This window comes from Molothrus aeneus, chromosome 2 (genome assembly GCF_037042795.1).
Source record: "Molothrus aeneus isolate 106 chromosome 2, BPBGC_Maene_1.0, whole genome shotgun sequence".
Taxonomy (NCBI): domain Eukaryota; kingdom Metazoa; phylum Chordata; class Aves; order Passeriformes; family Icteridae; genus Molothrus; species Molothrus aeneus.
In genome coordinates this window covers 20,848,141-20,868,348 of record NC_089647.1, presented here as the reverse complement: position 1 = coordinate 20,868,348, position 20,208 = coordinate 20,848,141, and the positions used below count along the sequence as shown (strand labels likewise).

At 37.7% G+C, this 20,208-nt stretch overlaps 1 protein-coding gene across 2 annotated transcripts in view; it reads left to right on the top strand.

Moving 5' to 3' along the window:
- The window catches only part of DCBLD2 (discoidin, CUB and LCCL domain containing 2), a 78,131-nt gene that overhangs the window by 18,510 nt on the left and 39,413 nt on the right, over positions 1 to 20,208 (top strand). For both annotated transcript variants that reach the window (XM_066572062.1, XM_066572061.1), the window contains exons 3-14: positions 2,366 to 2,503; positions 3,579 to 3,630; positions 4,980 to 5,052; positions 7,816 to 7,949; positions 8,606 to 8,646; positions 10,817 to 11,032; positions 12,255 to 12,379; positions 16,229 to 16,376; positions 16,783 to 16,950; positions 17,917 to 18,010; positions 18,389 to 18,438; positions 19,311 to 19,448. In XM_066572062.1, coding sequence (XP_066428159.1) covers positions 2,366 to 2,503; positions 3,579 to 3,630; positions 4,980 to 5,052; positions 7,816 to 7,949; positions 8,606 to 8,646; positions 10,817 to 11,032; positions 12,255 to 12,379; positions 16,229 to 16,376; positions 16,783 to 16,950; positions 17,917 to 18,010; positions 18,389 to 18,438; positions 19,311 to 19,448 — 1,377 coding nt within the window. The remainder of the gene's footprint in view (positions 1 to 2,365; positions 2,504 to 3,578; positions 3,631 to 4,979; positions 5,053 to 7,815; positions 7,950 to 8,605; positions 8,647 to 10,816; positions 11,033 to 12,254; positions 12,380 to 16,228; positions 16,377 to 16,782; positions 16,951 to 17,916; positions 18,011 to 18,388; positions 18,439 to 19,310; positions 19,449 to 20,208) is intronic.

Sequence of the window (20,208 nt, the reverse complement as noted above, 5' to 3'; positions counted from 1 at the left end):
CATTGGTAAACAGAGAGAGTTTCTAATGAAGCTTTTAAGGGCTAGTGCTTATTCCAAGCCTGTTGAGTACTTATAAAGAAATCAAAAGAAGATTCAAATGCTCAGTGTTAGGTTTGTCTCTAGTGTAAGTGAGATCTAGAGGAGTTTGTAAGATTTCAGTACAGTCAAATCACTGCATCTGCAGTCAGATATACTTATTTAAGACAAGAGAGTTCCCTCTCCTGCTGTATTGTAGCTGTACAAAAGCACTCGGGATCCTTCAATGCATAAGTGCAGACAAAATAGCAATATTATATCTTCTGCACACATCTTCTGACAAAGGTGTTGCTGCCGTCATGCTTTGTCCATTCCTAGTGCTTGCTTTTTACAAGATTGTCAAAAATCAGGCAAGAGGCCAGGGAAGAGTTAGAAAAATGATTTATAGTCTCAAAAGTATGCCATGCTATGAATCATGAAATGCATGGAGTGCATCACTCTACAGTTTGTCAAAGGCCGTATGTCCATGGGGCAAGCAGCACTGGAGAGTTTATCCAAACTGGATTTAAATGGCTTGCTTTGTGTATTTGCCTGAAGAAGGGGTTTTAAGAGGAGTCTCATTATGGTCACTCATGTTACAAGATCCAGTGGCTGAAAACAAAACATTAGAAAATTTTTCTGTTTTTTTATTAGAAGATACCCATGCTTTGTTAAAAAAAATCTGAATAAGCAACATCTAGAAAGCTCTGAATAATGACAGGAATTTGTATTTTAACTTCTAAATTTTTTAAAATTATTTTGATAGCGTTTTGGAGTGCAGTTCACTTTTTAAAGGAAATTGATGTACATCTTAAACTTATTTTGTATTATATTTGTTAAGAACTATTCTGGCAGGACTCTGTTACTTCACTTCCTCTACATTAGCATGGTAATTTGCCTTTATTTGAGGAAGGAGTCTTGCCTCTTTTTCTGCTATTTCTGCTATATGATAACATACTCATTATGAGGAAAGCAAGTGGAGTGATGAGCTGAAACAGAGGCAGTGTCATTTACTGCTGGTGATTATCCACTTCACTTATCCACTGCAGAATCTTAAATAGGGTTATAGATGGTTTGTACAATATCGAATGATCGTGGTAGCCTGTAGAACAGAAGATTTTTTTCCTAAACAAATTAATTAACTGGTCAGTATCTTTACTAAAGCTTCTAGTTAGTAGGACTGGAGAATTCCATATTGACTGGGGCCTGTTTAACAGCCATTCATCCATTAATGTGGTATCAGTTCTAGGACTTCACAGGGCAAATACTGTCAATATCTGTGGACTCCAGCAGTTGAAATTGTGTTATTTTTTCTATGGCAAGAGAAGCACCCAGGTACAGAACCTTTGTTATGTACTGTCTCAGGCAGATCCCCAACCAAGGAATAACGTGCATTGACTCCATGATTGCAGAAGGCTGAACAAATGCTTTATTAAGCTATACTATATTATACTACATACTACACTAATACTATACTATACTAAAGAAAAACCCATGACTCTCACAGTCATGGGTCACAACACAGCTTTCACCTAACTGGTCAATCAATCCAAAACACCATCACCAGTGTCCAATTAACAAATCCCTTTTGGTAAACAATCTCCATAACACATTCCCCGTGTGCCATACAACAGATGCAGCAAGTGAAGATAAGAACTGTTTTTCTTCTTTGTCTAAGCTTTCTCACAGACTTTCAGCTTCCCAGGAAAATCCCGGGAGAGAGAATTATGTCTCTCTCTGTTCAAAGAATATGTGAATACCACAGTTATGTTTTTTAGGTGTGACAAAATAAAAAGTGAGCTAACTGGTAATTTATCTTAATGGTGCTTTCCTGTGATATGATATATGTATGATACTGCTGAAATGCAGTGAGCTGTGCCTGCTGCTGTCCAGAATTAGGGAAAGTATGTGACAGAAGCCGTGGAAGAGTCTATGAGGAGGAAGTGCTTCAGTAGCTTTGGGAAAAGGAGGGTTTTTTTCTCATTTGCTTCAGTAGATGCTTCTCATTGTCCTAACTTGATCCTTTTCCTTCCTCATGTTCTTTGAAGCTCTGAGTGTGGAGGTTATGTGTGGCTAGAGATGAATGGGATAAGGTCACATTTATCTGCAGGTATTGGGGTATGCAAGACCTTTGACAGTGACAGAACAAATGTAGAATGCACAGTCTGCCATTTGCTTTAAATGACCACTATGCCTTATTTGGTGTCATTCTCATGTATTTGCTTTTGACCATACACCAGAACTAATGTGAACCCACACTGCAGATGAAATAAGAGGCTGGAAATTGAATAAGATGCTTATTACATATGTTGTTTTGGGTCAATATTTGTTCTCCTCCTTCTCTCCACAGGAAAATACTGTGGGTTTGGCTTTCAAATGGATGGTTTAATTACTTCAAAAAGCAATGAAGTCACAGTACAGTTCATGAGTGGAGTTCACACTTCTGGACGTGGATTTCTTGCAACTTATTCAACCACTGGCAAATCGGGTATTTATAATTATTTGGTGATTTTTTTCTGCTGGCAGAATTAGAGCTGTCTAGTAAAAACAGAACCAGTTCATTTACTCCCACGTTCTTACAAACTAACTTCTAAAAATTTAGTACACTCTTCATGATATTTCTGTAGGAAATTTGACTGCCTACCTAAAAGTTCAGGACAAAATGCATTTTTTCAGGTAGTAGTCAAGGTAGCAGATAGCTAACAAGTTTTCTTATCAAACTGGATATATTTTAAACTAACCTTGTGGAAATTTTTATTTCAGTAGCAGCATCCTGTACTCCTTTAACTTTAGTGTCATAATCTGTGGACTAGTTTTTTGTCTTTTTCTTGGGTTTTTTCCCCCTGGTTTTGGTTCTTCTAAGCCTCTGAAAGAGGTTGCTGTATTTATTTTGCATCTCCTCCCACTCATTGTAAAGGTGAGTGATAACATGTGGTCTGCAAGGAAATGAAGGAGCAGCGGCAACTGCCTCAGAAGGCAAGAAACCCTATCTGGAAGTTATTTTAAAAAGAACAGATAAAGAGTCTCAGTTTTTAGTTTTGTAGAGTATTTGATGCTTTCCTCTCTGTATTTTGGACTTGTATGTGTTGATACACAGCAGACACAAACAAGAAATTTGTGGTATCAGTCATGGATGCCAGTAACACAGCATTCTAATATTTGTTCTCTGTGGTGTTTGTGTTCAGCACTGCAGAACCATTAAATGGTGAAAACACCGGCCTCTTTATCTTATTAATTTAATTTTGTGAAAAGAGCATACGTTTCTGTTTCTGATTTATCTCTGAAATATAGCTATAAATTAAAATTAAGCTGCACAGAAAATGAATTTTTGTAGTATTATCTAGTATTATATTCTCAGTAGATTTCCCAGTTACTCAGACAATTAGCAAGGTTCTACTATGATACAAAATCTGTTGCAAGAAAATTTAGTAGGAATGTGTTTTTTTCATTCTGAGACTTTTTGTTAAGCCTCAGAGGCTCAAATATATGTATTCGTGCAGTTTAAAAAGCATATTCAACCTTTTGTCTTTTTCATCCTTTTGACTTACATTTTTTCTTTGCAGACTTAATTACCTGTTTAGACATTGCAAGTCACTTTTCCGAACCAGAATTCAAGTAAGACTGATTTTTACCTGTTTTCCTCCCAGTCTCTTTAATGAAGTAATTTAAGTGTTTCTACTTTGCTTTGTTACATATTCTGATGCAGCTTGAAAATTGGCCATCCAGAGAACTTGAGACACAAACTAATTTGGGTTAGAGCTGAAGAATTTTGACATTTGCACTCCTCCTTCCTCCTCCCATCTCTCCCATTTGTGTTATTTACATGCAGTATACGGTAGAACCTTGTTAATTTGCACTGACACATAGGAGCTAATATCTCATTTTCATAGAAAGAATATTGCTTTTATAAATACATTTTAGCAGGTACACAACTTAATTACTTAAATTTGTATTACAGTTGCCTAATGTCACCATTAAATGATGACACGTGTTAGAAATTGCAGACCCATTTCAGAGTTTGGTGCTCATTAATGAGGTTCCGTGGAGACACAGAATGCTCTACATTCTGAAGGGGAACATTTTCCTGTTGTCTCCTTCCCCATTTCCATCTAAAGCAAGGCCAATGTTTAAAGCTGCAGACTACTGTGAAGTGTCAAAGCTTAATTTTTGGAGAACTTAAGCTGTGGCAACCTGGAACATTTCAAAGTACAACCTTTGCATTTCTCCTTCATTTTCCCAGGTTCCAGAATAGGGCTCTAGTTGTAGGTTCTGGCCTTAGTCAATGTGTAACAAAGTCTCTGAATCCCCCTGTTTTCATGGAACCTACAGCATTGCTTCAGTTGTTGCTGAGTTGTGGTGAAAATGTTGATGTGTTTGCTCCACTTTACTTTTAGCTCTTGAAGTTGTAATAATTTTCGTGTGTGCAGTATGAAATGGTCCTAGAACATGAACACAGGCCTGCTCCAGAGGTGCTGGTGTCTTGCCTTGTGCTTTTTATGTGCTAGCGGTAATTTCGCCAGTTTTTGTGGTCTAAGCATTGCCAAAAGCTGTTACAAAATAGCATTACTTTTCAGATGCTTTATTTAAGGGTGCAAAACAAATAGATATGAAGGTCTCTAGTTCATAAAATAAAATTCATTAATATTTTTAGTTATATGACTTTGAATTTACAGGAGCCACATAGTATTCATAATATAAAATGCTGGCCTTATTAGTTCATCATATTGAGACTGGAACTGTACTTTCAGCTGGGACTTATTTTAAAACATTTTCAAATGTCTGTCCTCCTGTTGTGTACTTGTGAGTATTTTTGGTCTGATTTGATAGATCTTCAATTAGAAGATATCATTACATAGTGATACATGAATAGCAGAGTCTTGTAAATCAAAACCATAACTTTTTTATAACAGTAAGAGAGTTGGAGGTGCATGCCTATCCTGACTTGATAGTTTGTTCTCTTTCAGTAAGTATTGTCCAGCTGGATGTGTGATTCCTTTTGCTGATATTTCAGGCACTATTCCTCATGGATACAGAGATGTAAGTGAAAATACCATGGGCTCAAGTGAATTTTCATAAAACACATGGTGGATAATGCAAGTCAGTTGTAGTTGTTTGCATTAGTTGTGCTTCCTGTATTCTGGGATTTGTACCTCCTAAAAGTGAATAACATGGTACTCATTTTTTAGCACTGGTGCCTAATGACAGGTGCTTCAGATGTTGCCATCTCCAAGAAGTGGAGTCTCAAATACTTTCATAAGTCCTGCAGAGAAGGGTGCATCTATCAAAATATTGGGTTTTTTCTACTTCCTGTTTTCTTTTAGTTGGTTTTCTTAGGCTGGGAAATTGAGATTTATAAAGATAGAACCAGTTATTTTAATGATGTCGTCTTATTTTTGACACTGTAATGCCTCTTTCAGCAGTGTCTCAGTGGTGATCTTAATTTTTGTTACACTTTAGAGATGAAATACTGTTTATGCTCAGCAGCTATAAAATAATTTGCAAAACAAATTTAATACTGTAAGAGTAGTTCTATAAGTTAGTAATGAACATCTTTAATAATGTATTAAAGACTTACTTAAAACACTGCAAAACCCTATACAGTATTTTTCTAATGTAAGCCTTTGCCAGTCAATTAATGAACTTGCCATAGGATGGGAGGATGTTTGCTATGTTTATTATAAGTGATTATAATTTTACTAGCAGCCTACTAAAAATTACATTAAATCCTTGGTTTTTATTTTAAATTACTCTTTTAATAAGCCATTAGATATAGCACAGATGTAAGACAACGTAAAAATGTTAGTAACCAAAGATTTTAGTATCAAATACAAACTTAAAATGTGTCTGTTTCTTTTGTTCCCCAAATAGTTGTAAATCCCAGGTTACTTGGTTAAACAATCACCCCCATTTAAAAATGTCACCACAGTGTAACTGTGTTACATGTTCTCGTCCCCAGTGAGTCCTCACTAAGTGGCTGCAAGGTAATTTTTGTAGCTAATAACAATATTAAATTGATTCTCTGCCTCACAAATTTGCAGCATCTGCAGGAGTTCTGCTTGTTGGGAGATTTTTTACAAAATCTGGAATAATTGTTTTCTATGGAGGAAAACTAAACCTTTTCCTAAGGAAACTTAAGGAAATAAGTGCCCTGTGACTTTATTTTTGTATACTTTATAAACAAAAAAAGGCTGTGAATTTCCCAGAAGTCAGGCTGTGTGGAAAAAAATGAAATTGTCCAGCATATTAGACCCAAGTTTCAGGTTGAGGTTTCTTATGCATCTCTTTCGAATGTATGGGAACTGTTCGCTGCTTTAAAAAATACCCAAAATCTTGATTCTTTTTTGTGTGACCCTAATGTTCACAGTCCTTGAGGGCTTGGAGCTCTCACTGCTGACATCTGGTGAGCAGGAAGGAGAGAGTTGCATCTCCTACTAAATCACCATGCTCTTACTTTATTGGAGAGGGGAGCTGTGTTGATCCCAGACCTGCTGGATGTGAGCTTACTCTGGGCAAGCCTGATGGACTTGGTGTGATGAGTGCTGCTCACTGTGGCACCTGTAGCCTGCAAGCCAGGGAAGTGTCACTGTGACATTTGCTAGTTGATTCTGTCATCCAAGGAGAAAAGGCAAGATCATGATACCCTGTGTCATGGTTTGATGCTGGCGCAATGCCAGTGCCCCCATGAAAATATATTCTCCCCAGTGGCTGCTGTGAGATGTGACCAGAAATAGAGCAAAGCAGGCTCCAGCTTAGGAATAAAGGAAAAAAACTTTATTAACTTACAATATGTAAGAAGGAACACACAGAACACAGAATAAAAACCTTCCCAAAACATTGCTCCTCCTCCCCCCAGTTTCCACCACAGCACAATGAGATAAAACCTTATATTCTCAATCCAGTTACCACCCCTCAGATAATCAACTCTCAGTTCATCACCACCCCTCAGCCAGGGTGCATGGATTCCCCCTCCCCCACCCAGCTACTGGGGAGGGGAGGTGAAACTTCTTCACCACTGGAACCAAGAAGAGAAAGTTTCCCTGGGAGTGCTCTGCTTTAACCCCTGTCTTCTCAGAGGCAGTCCATGTCTTCAATGGCCACACCAGGTGCCAGTATTCAAATCTGACCACTGATTGGTTTAGCCACAACCTCCCTCTCAAAAACTCACTTCCCTGTCAACACACGACACCCTGCAAAAACATTTTTTATTACTTGTCTCCACTGACTTGTACAACATAGGTAATTGACTTGTTTAGGATGAATTGTATGCATGTATTACTGGGGCTTTACATGGGTCAGTGCTGGATGGTTAAACCATGCTTAACCACAAGATATAATAAAAAGCCCCTTGGCTAAAAGCTACAAAATCTGCAGTTCCTCACCCCTTAATTGTGAGAAAATAAATAAACATACTTTCAATGTGCTTTCTATTAAAAAATTTTCTATGTGTTTACATGTTTTGTTGTCTAATATAATTTATTATAGGCTGAGCCTGGCTATCTGGCTTTTTCAGCCTGATTCACCTCAGTATTGGTTTGAGGTCATTTAATTACAACAGTTACGTTCTAAATGCAGCTGGATGAGGACACAGTGAAATGTAGGGCCTTCTTCTTGTGTTTTTATAAATTCAGTAATAAAGATGAGTGGTTTCTAAATAACCAAGATAACAGTTAACTAAGAATAGTATTTTAATGTAATAATAACAAGGACTGTAGCTGGACAGTGTAGCATTTACAATATATGGTGTGGTGTTTAATTTATTCACTTAGTAGTATGAAATTTTCTTTCCCTTCCTTCTTCAAGTCGTCATCACTTTGTATGGCCGGTGTTCACGCAGGTGTCGTGTCAAATACTCTGGGTGGTCAAATTAATGTTGTAATCAGCAAGGGCATTCCATACTATGAAGGCTCCCTGGCTAACAATGTCACCTCAAAAATGTAAGTGTATTTCCTTATCTTTAGCACCTTAAGTCTTGGTAGTGTCTCATCGTGGGATTAATTTCAGCTCATGGAGCTATATGTTCCCTGGACAGGTTCTCTTCTCTTAAGTTTCTCAGACTTCTGCTGTAGTGTAATTGTTTTACCAAATTGTTTTACCAATTGTTTAATCTCTAGACCAGGAATTTTCATTTTCCAAATTCTGCAAGGAGTTTTTACCTTCTTGGCTATAAATTCCTACTGGTCTGTAGGAAAACAGTAATTTAATTGCAGCTTTTCAGTTTCAGGAAAAGACTGTGGCTTGTCATTGTATCTCAAGACCCACAAATGAAAGTAATCACAGGAGATTGATTTGTGTTACTATGATTGGCTTAATTTGAAAAGAAAGCATTTTAACGAAGTCTTGCATTTTGCTGGGTATATGTTTCTTTGAAAGTATTTAACGCAATATATCTGGACTTGATTTCATTTGAGAAGGTGTTTGTACTGAAAGTGCTGCAACTCGCTGGCAGGATGTGTTAATCATTAAGTGCTTGTTCAGGCACATGTGCAAACCTTTTAGTGGCAAGCAGTCAGACAAGAAAAATAATTTGAAGACAGTTTGTTTCAACTTTTCTCACTGGGTACTGCAAAATATCATCTTTTGTTCTCTGCAGGGGACCCTTGTCTACAAGTCTCTTCACCTTTAAGACAAGTGGTAAGCATTATCACGTGTTACATGTTACTACTTTCATACAAAGTTTGTGGATAGAAGTGGTTTGCAGATATTTGATTTCTTAATTTTTGTTCTCATTTGTGAGACCTTTTTTTACTGCATTCTTCAATAATGTATATTTTGGAATTGTTTTACTATCTCAACTTGATGATTAATCATCACTAATTTATAGGTACAGCAATGTTTCAAGTAAGCCTTGCTTATGTGCAGAAAGAGATTCTTTCAGTCTAATTAAATAAATCAGCTGTAGTTTTCTAAGTGGAAGCTAATTTTTCTGTAAGTCACTTTAAATGCCATCTTTGAGTGGATGTTGGAAATACTGTGAAGACAGTGGCCTTCCTTTAGTCTCTTTAACTGTTGTAATAACAATTTAAAAACCATAAAACCATCATGTCTGTTTTTCATAAAGATTAAAGTTAAAAAAAGAAAGGGAGGGGGAATCATGCACATACTTCTCAAAACAAATAAATGCTTTTCGTAATACATAAATCAAAGGCACAGTGAAGGGGGATATAAAGACAGGAATCTGTTTGGTGATGGAAATGTATAAATAAACAAAAATTAGAAAATATAGTGCACATATTAATAATTAATAAAAATGTTAAAATTATTTCTCTCTCAGGTATCTGCAAGAGCTGAGAGAAAGAATTACAGGTCTAGTGTCCTTATGCATAAAGCATATTAAACACAGTGATCCAGGCAGGGTTTGCTGGGTTTTTTTGTCTTTCACAATGTGATCTCATAGTGTGTACGAAAGTAATGAAATGGCCTGGAAATTGGAAGAGATAGGAAAAAATGCTGATCTAGACTTTGTGAACTTCAGTGACACATGAGAAATTATTGGGTAAGCTAGAGACAAGATGGAGCTCTAGATTAAGATGTCTGTAGTTGTGTTGCCTAGGAGTTAGGTGAGGGGATATAAAACCCTGTAGTATGCTCAAATGAGGTTTATCAGACTGTGGTGAAGGTCTTAGTGTGTTCCTGATGTTGCAGTTGGTTTTATGACTTGGCATGAAGTAGAGGAGTTTGTTATTAATGCTAGAGGCATGGTCAGTGAAGAGGAAGATGAGACTGCTTATACAGGAAAAACTGCCTGACTTTGAGACTCGATAGAAATTAACTGAAGCATCACAGAGCAAAGAGTGGAATGTAGCAGGTATTTAGAGACTGAGGCATTTTTGCTGCCAAGTGGCAGCATGTTAGATGGAAAATGACAGATGAGGGAAAGAATTCCCTTAGTGAAGTGATCCAGTGCTGTGGCAGGTGACGTACATTCAGCAGAGACAGTAAACTACTAATGCCATCTCTCAGGACATAGGCAAGACTTTCTCTGGCGTCCAGTCACACGTGGGCTCTGCCACCTGTGCCTTCCTTGAGGGATGAGTGCTCCCCTTGGTGGAGAGGGGGAGTTCACAGGAGAAGGGAAACTAGGCTGGGTTGTTCAGCCTGCCTGACTGAAGGCACAGATTGCTCTCTGCTTATACTTCTAGGGACTGTGCGTGGGAGAGAAAAACCATTGGTATTAAAAGAACAAGAAATTTAGCCCTGAATTTAGGAAATGTTTTTCAGCTACCCACAGAAGGCAACATGGGAAGAAACATTTAATAAGAATGGTAACCAGAAAAATGTAACTAATTTCAAGGATGTGTTTGAGCTCAAGGCCAGGGTTATGACATGACTACCTACATGCTTTGGTTTTGTTCAAATTAACACTGTTAATGTTAATGTTAACACTGTTAACACTGTTAATGCTGGGGTTGATTTGAAAATCCAAGAAGTTACACAGACACAAGAAAGGAACTAATGAACCAGTAGCCCATTTCCCATTCCTGCAGCAACCAGAGATACTCTTAGACCATGAAGGTTCCCCAGTGCTTCTCCTTGAGTGCTCTGTGTGAGTGAGAGAATGACTCTCTCTGAGTGAGGTGACTGAGAGAATATCCATATTATCCTTGGAACAAGCACAAATCATGGCATTCTCGTGACTAGTTTAGTTCTAGCATCCCTGTTAGAAAGCAAAAGACAATGTGTTTTGTTGGTATTGTTATGGAAAAAATTTAGATGGCAATTTAATATTTGCATGTAAAGTCTTGAAATCCAAGCAGGATAACTTCAGTTCTCATTTGCAATCCTCGCCTTTTCTGTTGTTCAGGTTGCTATGGGACACTGGGGATGGAGTCTGGGGTGATTCCTGATTCCCACATCACATCATCATCGATTCTCGAGTGGCCTAACCAAACAGGACAAGTAAACATTTGGAAACCTGAAAATGCCAGACTAAAAAGGATTGGACCTCCTTGGGCTGCTTTTATCAGTGATGAACATCAGTGGTTGCAGATTGACTTGAATAAAGAAAAGAAAATAACAGGTAAGTGAATCTGATGTGACTTCTCAGCAGCATTCAAAATTTTTGGTTACTGATATCCTGTTTTCCAGTGCTGCACCTTTGATAAAGCTCAGGTGGCACTTAATTACCATTACACTTAATTTGCTTCCTTGTCCTTGCTAATACACTGAGGAGCCTGGAGCTGAAGAGGTGTAGTTTCATAGTAGAAGACATCTCTTCTACATCAGAATTTGTTGAAGTGTTTCCTGTGATTTTATTGGATTCTTGATTCTTCCCTTTTCCTGCTCATTGTCTCCTTGGAGATGCAGATCAAAATCCAGTCAGCTCAGCCCAGGTACCTCTGGTGCAGGTGTAGTGACTTGTTTCCTAGATTTTCCCTAGTGCCTGTCATGGCCACAGTGAATCCAATATCAGCACTGAGGTGTTGGCATTTTGGGTTTATTCTCCAGGGTGGCTGTGCAGCAGTTGTACCTTCAGTGCCAGTGTTAGTGTTTTCTGGTTTAATCCTTCAGTGATTTGCTGTTGTTAATGGGCATGTTTGTCATCTGATGTAAATCAAAATTAAATTTGATTTAGGTTGAGTGCTTCATAGAGTCCAGGGCTTTAAGGCTGTTATGAAACATGTTCCACTGATCAGTTTGCATTTGTCTCTTTCCAAAACGCCTGAGTTGGTCTCTGTAACAGCAGCTGCACACTTTGCTATCAGCAGCATGGCTTGCTGTCATTAAGCAACTTGGATTTACCAGTGGCCTTTGTTATTTCCTCCCTGGAGACTCTTTTTTTGCATTACTCATCTAATTCTTGTGCTAACAAGCCTTTCCAAAAAAGCTTTGCTGTGTGAGTTGTGCTGAAGAGCTGCAGTGTCAGTTGTAGCAAGCTGCAGTTCTTTCAATGGCGCCTTTAGGTTGGCAGTACAGGAGCAGGGAAAAGCTGTGTCAGCAGCTGGAAATAGGAGTGAGCTGTGGTCAAATGAAGGGGCTGTTTCCATCAAGAAGTGGGGTGTGAGGGGAAGGGCTTAGCAAGGTTATACCATGAAAATTAAAATACAAAGTAAGTAAAATGAGTTGACTAAGTTTCAGTCACTGTGGAAACTTCACACCCTGGCCCTTTGGATAAACTTCTTGAAGTTAACTGGACCAGTTAAGACTCTCCATTATACAGCTCTGGATTAAAAAACTGATCTGTTAATTTTTACAAAGTGGTACCTGCTTTTTGTCCTAACTGGGTACCTCAATTTTCACAGGTATTATAACTACTGGATCAACTTTAGCAGAGCACTACTATTATGTCTCAGCCTACAGAATTTTATACAGTGATGATGCACAGAAATGGACAGCGTACAGAGAACCTGGCATGGGTAAAGATAAGGTAAAATTACCATATACTTTCTAGGTATGTTCTAAGGAGATTTCACAATTGTAAATATAAGTCATTTCGGTATGGTGAGGAATCATTAAATAACTTTCACTTTCAGTGTTATTTTGAATCATAAAGAGCAGATAAGCAGAGGAAAATATGACAATATGCAAATATGTAAGAATTTGAACAGTTCTAAAATTCAGATGTTATTTTTATTACTATTTGGGGTGGGAATATTCTATACAAGAAACTTCTGTTGCCACTGGTAGGTTTTCTGGTACTGCATCTCTTCAAGAATAATTCTATTTCTTTTAAAATAGGTTATATGTTTTAAAATTAAGTTTTACCTTCTTATCCTCTTATGGTTAGAATAAATGTAATGAATTGTATATTTTTTCATGTTTTCTAATGTTTCTGTCAATTTTAATTTTTAAGCAAATACTGTTAAGTTTCTTACACATGAGAACAGCCCTTGCAGAGGGAGGCGTATGTTCAGATTGCAAATGTTTTGCCACACAGAAAAAGTCCCTAATGTTAGCAGCAAGATAATCTTGCTTTCCCCATGTTTACAGCTCTGTAGTATTTAATAGACAGCAAAAATGAGAAAATTCATGTCTTCCCAGTGGTTCAGATCAGATTTCTTAATGAAATGACAAGATTCTTAGTAATGTGACTGGAACTAGATTTTCCTTCTTTATCTTAAAATCCTTGGATGTAATTTATCTTAGTTCTATAGGCCGGTGGTATTAAGTACATGTAACTGTAACTACTAGTCTGGTAGTTTTTTTAAAAATAGGTTTTAAGGATGGTCACTTTGGCTGTCCTTGGTCTTCTCTTTACTCTGGGTTAAGAATGTTTCAAGGTAGGATGTATCATCCTGTTGAAGTAATAGGCTGTAGTTTGTTAAATTGAGAGATTTTTGAGCACTGAACATAACTGCAGTAGGTAACTCTTGGAAGAGAGGAGGAGAATTTAATGTTGGGTCTGAGCCTACATGTGAACTAAAGTCACTGTTGGTGTGAAGTATTCAAGAAAAAAAGGAAAAAATCAGCATATTTTGCTAGCTTTGAGTGCCCTCTTCTGGCCATAAAATAAGATTTCAGTTAGGAAGCTGCTTAGATTTAGGCTTCAGTGTTAGTTTGACAATTTCCTTTAAAAAACTTCACAGTTATTGCCTTGAATTTGAGTGCATTGTCCCTCTTGCATGCTCATGAAATGAAACAAATTTTGGAGCCTGAAATTACAGGCAACAGACCTTTTTTTGTGCTCTGTGTGTCATTAAGGGACAGGACATGAAGAATCATATGTACCCAGGAACTGGCAGCTGTAGTTAAATGACAGAAAAAAATGGTTCCATTTTTTCTATTTCAAAATAGCAGATTTACTCTCTGTCTGCCATCACCTCACTTGATACAGATTTACTTTCGGATGCATCTGCTTGCAGGGTTCTCCCTTTTAGCATGCCAGACCAGCTGGGAGGTGCTAGTCCCTGTTTTTTTTGAAATGTGTTTGGAATTCCTAACATTTTTCAGGAGACTAGGAGCTTTTCCAAGCCTTTCCTGTAGTCTTTTTTGCAAATACCTTTTAGAGATTTGGCAGTACTCAAGAAAAACTTTTCTTAATTTTTCATGGATTAAAAAAAGAGTAAATGCTTGAATTGGGGAAAAAGGACAAATGAGAGTTGCAGTGTTGGAAAAGCTTTGTTTAACAGCACAGAGAGAAATGAAAAGAGTTTGATAATGAAAAGACTATGAAGTGATTTCTCATTAAAAAGTTAGTGCTGTATTGAGCTCAGAAGCAAATTATTTTTTAATACAAAATTTAGGGTAACAAAAAATACAGAGCTGCAGGTAAGGTTAAGTTACTTCTGTAACACTGGATGTCAAAAGCTTGACAGCTTGACATAAAAGCCTGGAGTAAAGATCTTCACTGTTAATCTTTCTTGAAGGTAAGAGTTGGTGTTGATCTTTTTGCCCTTGCTGTTACATGCTCAGCCTCAGAAACCTGACATGAGATTTAGCTTTCAGAGTTGTGTCCCTGCTCTGTAACATCTGTATATCTTGCTTGGGCAGACAGATGTGCCTTCTTTTGGTGCTGGCAGGCATAGCACGAGCAAGGATACAGTACAGCAATTCAGTCTGGATGCATCCCCTCAGGAAGTCTCCTCTCTTATTTTGCTTCTCATTTGCATCCTTACCAAAACAAAAAAATTTTTAGTGAGATCTGTAGCTACAAGCCTGTCATTAAAAAAAAAAAAATCAAAAAACCAAAACAAAACAAACTAGTAAGGGAAAAGTGGCTGTAAATTGGACCAGTCTGCTGTGGGCACATGAACTTCAACTACTTGGTGTTATTAATTTATTTCCAAAATAACATCACAGGCTTGCCCCTGCATTTACTGTGTCTTCATTTGTTACTACTGAATATATTTAAGAACAAGAAGCTTAAATTCAGACCAGGCAGTTGTTCTGAATGGATAGTTTCCTGGAATAATTATTTCAGGCCTCTTGGGATATTCTAGTCATTTTTTTCAAGAACTCAGCAGGGCAATACAAAAATCTCTTCTCTCGTTTATTAAGATTGAAACAGCAGTGATTTGTATTGATCAGAGATGTGCTAAAAGCTCTTGACTGCTCCATGTTATGCAGACACATCATCTGTTGCACAATGCAGTGCTTGTCTTTAAGAATGGCAGGGTACTTTATTCCTTACCAAGTGGTTTGAGTGAGAAGACAACTCCTTGTAATACTGACTTTTTTCAGGCAAGTGCCATAATTGTGTTATGCATTGTGTCCACCATGATTTGCAGTGTCTATATCAGCGCTTCAAAAGAAAGAACTTAGTTAACTGTCATCCCAGTGGTGACCTGTGTTGCAACAGCACCACAGAGTTGCATGTGCAGGACCAAAGCCCCACTGCTGTGCACAAACATGGAGAGGCAGCTCACTTCCTACTAAAAGACATGGTGCCAAAACAGTCTTCCTGAAGGAGGGGGAGGGTTGGAGTACTGGGCCAAGCTGCTGTATTTTTTAAGCAGCTCAGGAGTGGCAAACCTGCAGTTGGCTGTAAATCTGTCAGTGTGCTTACACTGCATCTCACAGGGACTCCGCTCACTGCTTTTAAACTTCAGCCAGACTCATTGTGTGTTGTCACATTTTGATGAGTTCTTTGTGTGTGAGGATGGCAGTGAAGGACCAACTTGAGCTCATCCTTCACACAAAGTCTGCACCCTTCTCTTGCAGAACCTCATGGCTCAGTGTGAGACTGGAGGACAGATTTCACATTCTGAACCCCAATTCTTCTATTTTGTTGTGGCTCAGCACTTGCAGGCAACAGCTACAAGAGGACAGTATGGTTCCACACATTGTATTGATCAGAGGGTGCCCCCCAGTGCTTTCTAAGGAATACCATCCTCAGACAGGCTGTGCTGAACTGCTGGGCTGTGTGAAGGCACCATTTAATTCCAGCTTGCATGGTGTCACAAGTCCTTGCTATCCATGGATATTCGAAGACTAAGTGTGAAATACCAAGGACTTAGAATGACTCAGTGCCATAAACATGTGTGTAACAGCAGGCTGTGCCTGGGGAGCATCAGTAGGATATTCCATGGTACCTTTACTCTGAACTGTGTAGCTGTGTGCATACATGTGCACACACCTTTCTTTGTTTTATTTAGTTGTAAATGTGTAATGGGGCCAAGGGAGTGGACAAGTGCAGGCAGCAACGATGTTCTGGGGTGAATTGAATCCTTCACTGTTTATTCTTCCTCAATAAAACATCAAAATTGGTAGTACTTACTCAATTACTATTGTATTTGTAGAACGTAATGTTTCTCTCTTTTTTCCCCTTCTTTTCTAGATATTTCAAGGGAATACTGAATTGTACCAGGAAGTTCGCAATAATTTCATTCCACCTATAATTGCACGTTTTTTTAGGATTAACCCCTTAAAATGGCACCAGAAAATTGCAATGAAAGTAGAATTGCTAGGATGTCAGTTTAGTATAGGTAAGACAACTGAAAACTTCCAGCTGTGCAAGACAAGAAGTGAAACTATTAAGGTTGTATATGAAATTACTAAGATTAAAAGTTATATCATGGGTATATTTTTGGTAAGTCTGAAGTACTTCTTGGCTGCGTAATCCTTCTTTAATTGGTATTTCTGAGGTTATCCAAAAGTTAACTTAACCAGGAAAATACTGAATTTAGGTGTACACAAGGTAATTTACAAAATAAGTGTGTCATAAGATGCCAATCACTTGCTTTTCATGTCATTGATTCCTGGTGGGGTGGTTTCCTCGTTATATAACATGAACAAAAGCTTTATAGCAAACTGTTCCTGTCTTCTCCTGAAGATGAGATATGGAAAACTAGCACTCAAAGAACTTACCTTATAAATCCTTTTCTTCTGAAGGTCGTGCTCCTAAAATCACTTTGCCAGCACCACCTCAGAACAAGAATGATAAGAATGCTGACTTCATGGATGACTTCACTCATTCAGTGAAGACTTCTCTGCAGACAGATAAAACAACTTTCACACCTGAAATAAAAAACACTACAGTGACTCCAAGTGTAACCAAAGGTATCCATCATTAAACAGTTAAAATGTTTCGAACTCCTTATAGTGCTTTGACATATACTAAATGTGCTTTCTGCATTGAAATTTTCTCAAAACAACAAATTACAGCAGATTATCAATATTTTATTTCTAGTATTTGCCAGTTATTAAATACACAAATGATAAAAGATGTGCAGTTGAGTGCTGCATGAAGAAACAAAACCAATCTGCCAAGTAATACATATAATATAAATGTATATACAATATATATTTTTTAGATATAAAATAGTTCTATCTTCCAGAGCTTGTTTAAGCAGTGTTCAGCTTTTAATCACTGAACAAACTTTGTTAGAAGGAAGACTTGGACTTCCCTTCTGAATTAATCAGGTGTAGCTGCTTTATTTAATAATTTCTTAGAACAAAACACCTTTGATATAGCAAATCTTCTCTGGAGCAGTTATTTTGGCATGAAATTTGAAAAATGTCACCTGGCATAATCATTTGTTTGTCAAAGAAAATGGTCAGAAAAGGGAGCAAAGTCACTGCAGATGTGGGCACTGCTGAAGTGTCCTTTGGATGGCAGGGGACAGGATCATACACAGACCCAGCACTGACTGATTTGGATTAACTGTTAAGGTACTGTAGAATTTACTTCTTAAAGGAAGTTTGAACTTCCATGGTGACATTAAGGGATTTTCTGCATAAATAATAAAATACATTATTGCAACAGAAAAACCATATATTAAAACAAACTGATTGATTTTGATGAAAAACCCTGCAAAACCACCAGCTGTGCATGCATGTAGAAATGCCAGAGGTTAATTGAATTTGCACTGTGGGAGCATCCAGCAGAGTAGCTTAGCTGGGGGATCTGGTGTGATAAGACACTAAACGTGAAAACTGTGTGTTCTGCTCAGGTAATTTTCAAATCAAAAACTGATTTATGAGAAGCTCTTTCTGTCTGACACCACTTAATTTAATGGCTTTCAGATGTGGCATTGGCAGCAGTTCTGGTTCCAGTGCTGGTGATGGTCTTCACTACCCTGATTCTTATCTTAGTTTGTGCATGGCATTGGAGAAACCGGTAAATTAATAGATGGATGAAAGTGCTTTACATGTCTGTTAGCCTGGTGTGTGGGAATGAAATGCTGCATGTATTGCTGTGGGAACTCTGTGGTCTGCACTTGTGGAAAGAATTGCATTCTTTCTGAGAAAAAATATTACTTGACTAGCGAGGACAAAACAGTTTTTGCTAACTGCTTTCATTGGAAGTGCTTTGACTGAAAACTGGTTTCTCTGGTAGCAGCAGACTGGTGATGGGAAGCCAGGTTACTGGTGCTAATACATTAAATTTGAGGACCAGTTACAGCCACGGTGATAGTTGCTGAGCATTACTTAATGTATCTTTTGATAAGCAGACTAGTTAAAATAACACTTTTTTCCTTTTTTTTTTTTCTCACAGCAAGAAAAAAACTGAGGACACATATGATCTACCTTACTGGGATCGTGCAGGTAACAAAATGGTTTTATGGAGCCATTTCCTCAGTGTTTTTTTGTTCGATGTTTATTTCAGATTGCAGTTACAGTTTCCACTAGCAGAAGCTTTTCTAATGCTAACTGAGGGAGGCATAGCAAACTGAATTTCTTATGTGGACCAACTTAATGGTACTTCTTCTTTCTCTGATTTCTTTTTTTTTAGAAATAGTAAATGTCATGTCTCCTGTTAGATCTGACCACCTCAGGGTTTTTTGTGAACGAAGGAGAAAACCTTTTAATTATACAACACAAGGAGAAAATTTTATTTATAAGGAATGTCTCTATACATTTGATAACCATTTATTTGGTACTTTTTTGTCCTGGAAAAAAATCTTTCATCTTAGCATATAAGTTGGGTCAAAAATTTTGTTTTCATTTCCCTAGTAAGCATTTGGGATTTAGGTATATCTTCTATCCAACTGTCTTGTGCCTCATAAACTTAAGATCAGACAATTGCACTGGGCAGCTCTTTGCAATGGTCCTGAAATCACCTATGCCCCAGGTGCAAAGGGCAGCTGCAGCAGTTGGGTTGGTACTGCTGTGTGACTGTGCTTCGCTTCTCCGGCCTCTGTTGAAAACTTGCACACCTGTGTGTCTGCTCACTGGCAGTCTTAAGTATATCTTATGCTTTAGACAAGGAACCTTTTAATCACTTTCATTTGCTACATATCTGTTTCTGATAGCTCACAGCTCTGATGTCTTAGGGTATTACTCAAAGTAGTGATAATTGAGTTATTTACCTATTTCAACAAAATACAAGCTGTGCTGAAAAGTATTTTAGTAGCTTAAAATACCGTATATATGCAATCTTGTGCAGTTTTTTTTGCTTTTTTTTAATTCATGTGAAGGATGGTGGAAAGGTATGAAGCAGTTTTTCCCGATCAAATCAGCAGAACATGAAGAAACTCCTGTATGCTACAGCAGCAGTGAAATCAGTCACCTAAGACCAAGAGAAGTCCCAACAATGTTGCAAACAGAGTCTACAGGTACTTTGTAGGCCATGTTTTTATATATATATATATATATATATATATATATATATATATATATATATATATATATATGTATGTATATGAATGACATGCCAAAAATGTCAGGAATCTGGCTGGAGGGGAACAGAGGAGAAATGAATCATTCTGTGGGTAAGCATGTATCTTAAAATGCAGGCTTTTTTGTGTCTGCTCTCTCATTTCCTGTGCTATAGATATACCCTTGCCCAAGTTAATGCAGTAACTGAAAGGTTCCTTACTTGTTTTTAAACCTCATAAAGGGTGAAAGAATTTTTTGGTTTTATTTTCGTGCACTGGAAATAATTTTGTCACAATATTTTTATGCACAGATTTGAAATATGGCACTTGATTCTCTACCTTTACTGTATGGGTTAAATCAAACTTGGGATCTGGAAAAGGAGAGTTTCTGGATAGTTCCACATGCTCTTTCCCTGGTGAACTAGGCATGGGAGGAGGATGACTGAATGTGCCTTTGGTTCTGCACTTACCTGCTGATAGCAGAATTAGGCAGATGTGCAGGAATTACAGCTTCACTGCAGGCAGAATTAGCTTTCTTGTTTTGGTGCTTGTCTGTTTTACCCAGCTACTTAGGCTTTTCACCTCCAGCTTTTGTAACTTAGATTATCTGTTGAGCTAAAATATCTCAGACTACATGCAGGCTTCCCCTCAAATGACAAACACTCCACCCCAAGGACCACTTTTTATTGAGATCCAGGCAGAACAATTTTATTTAAAC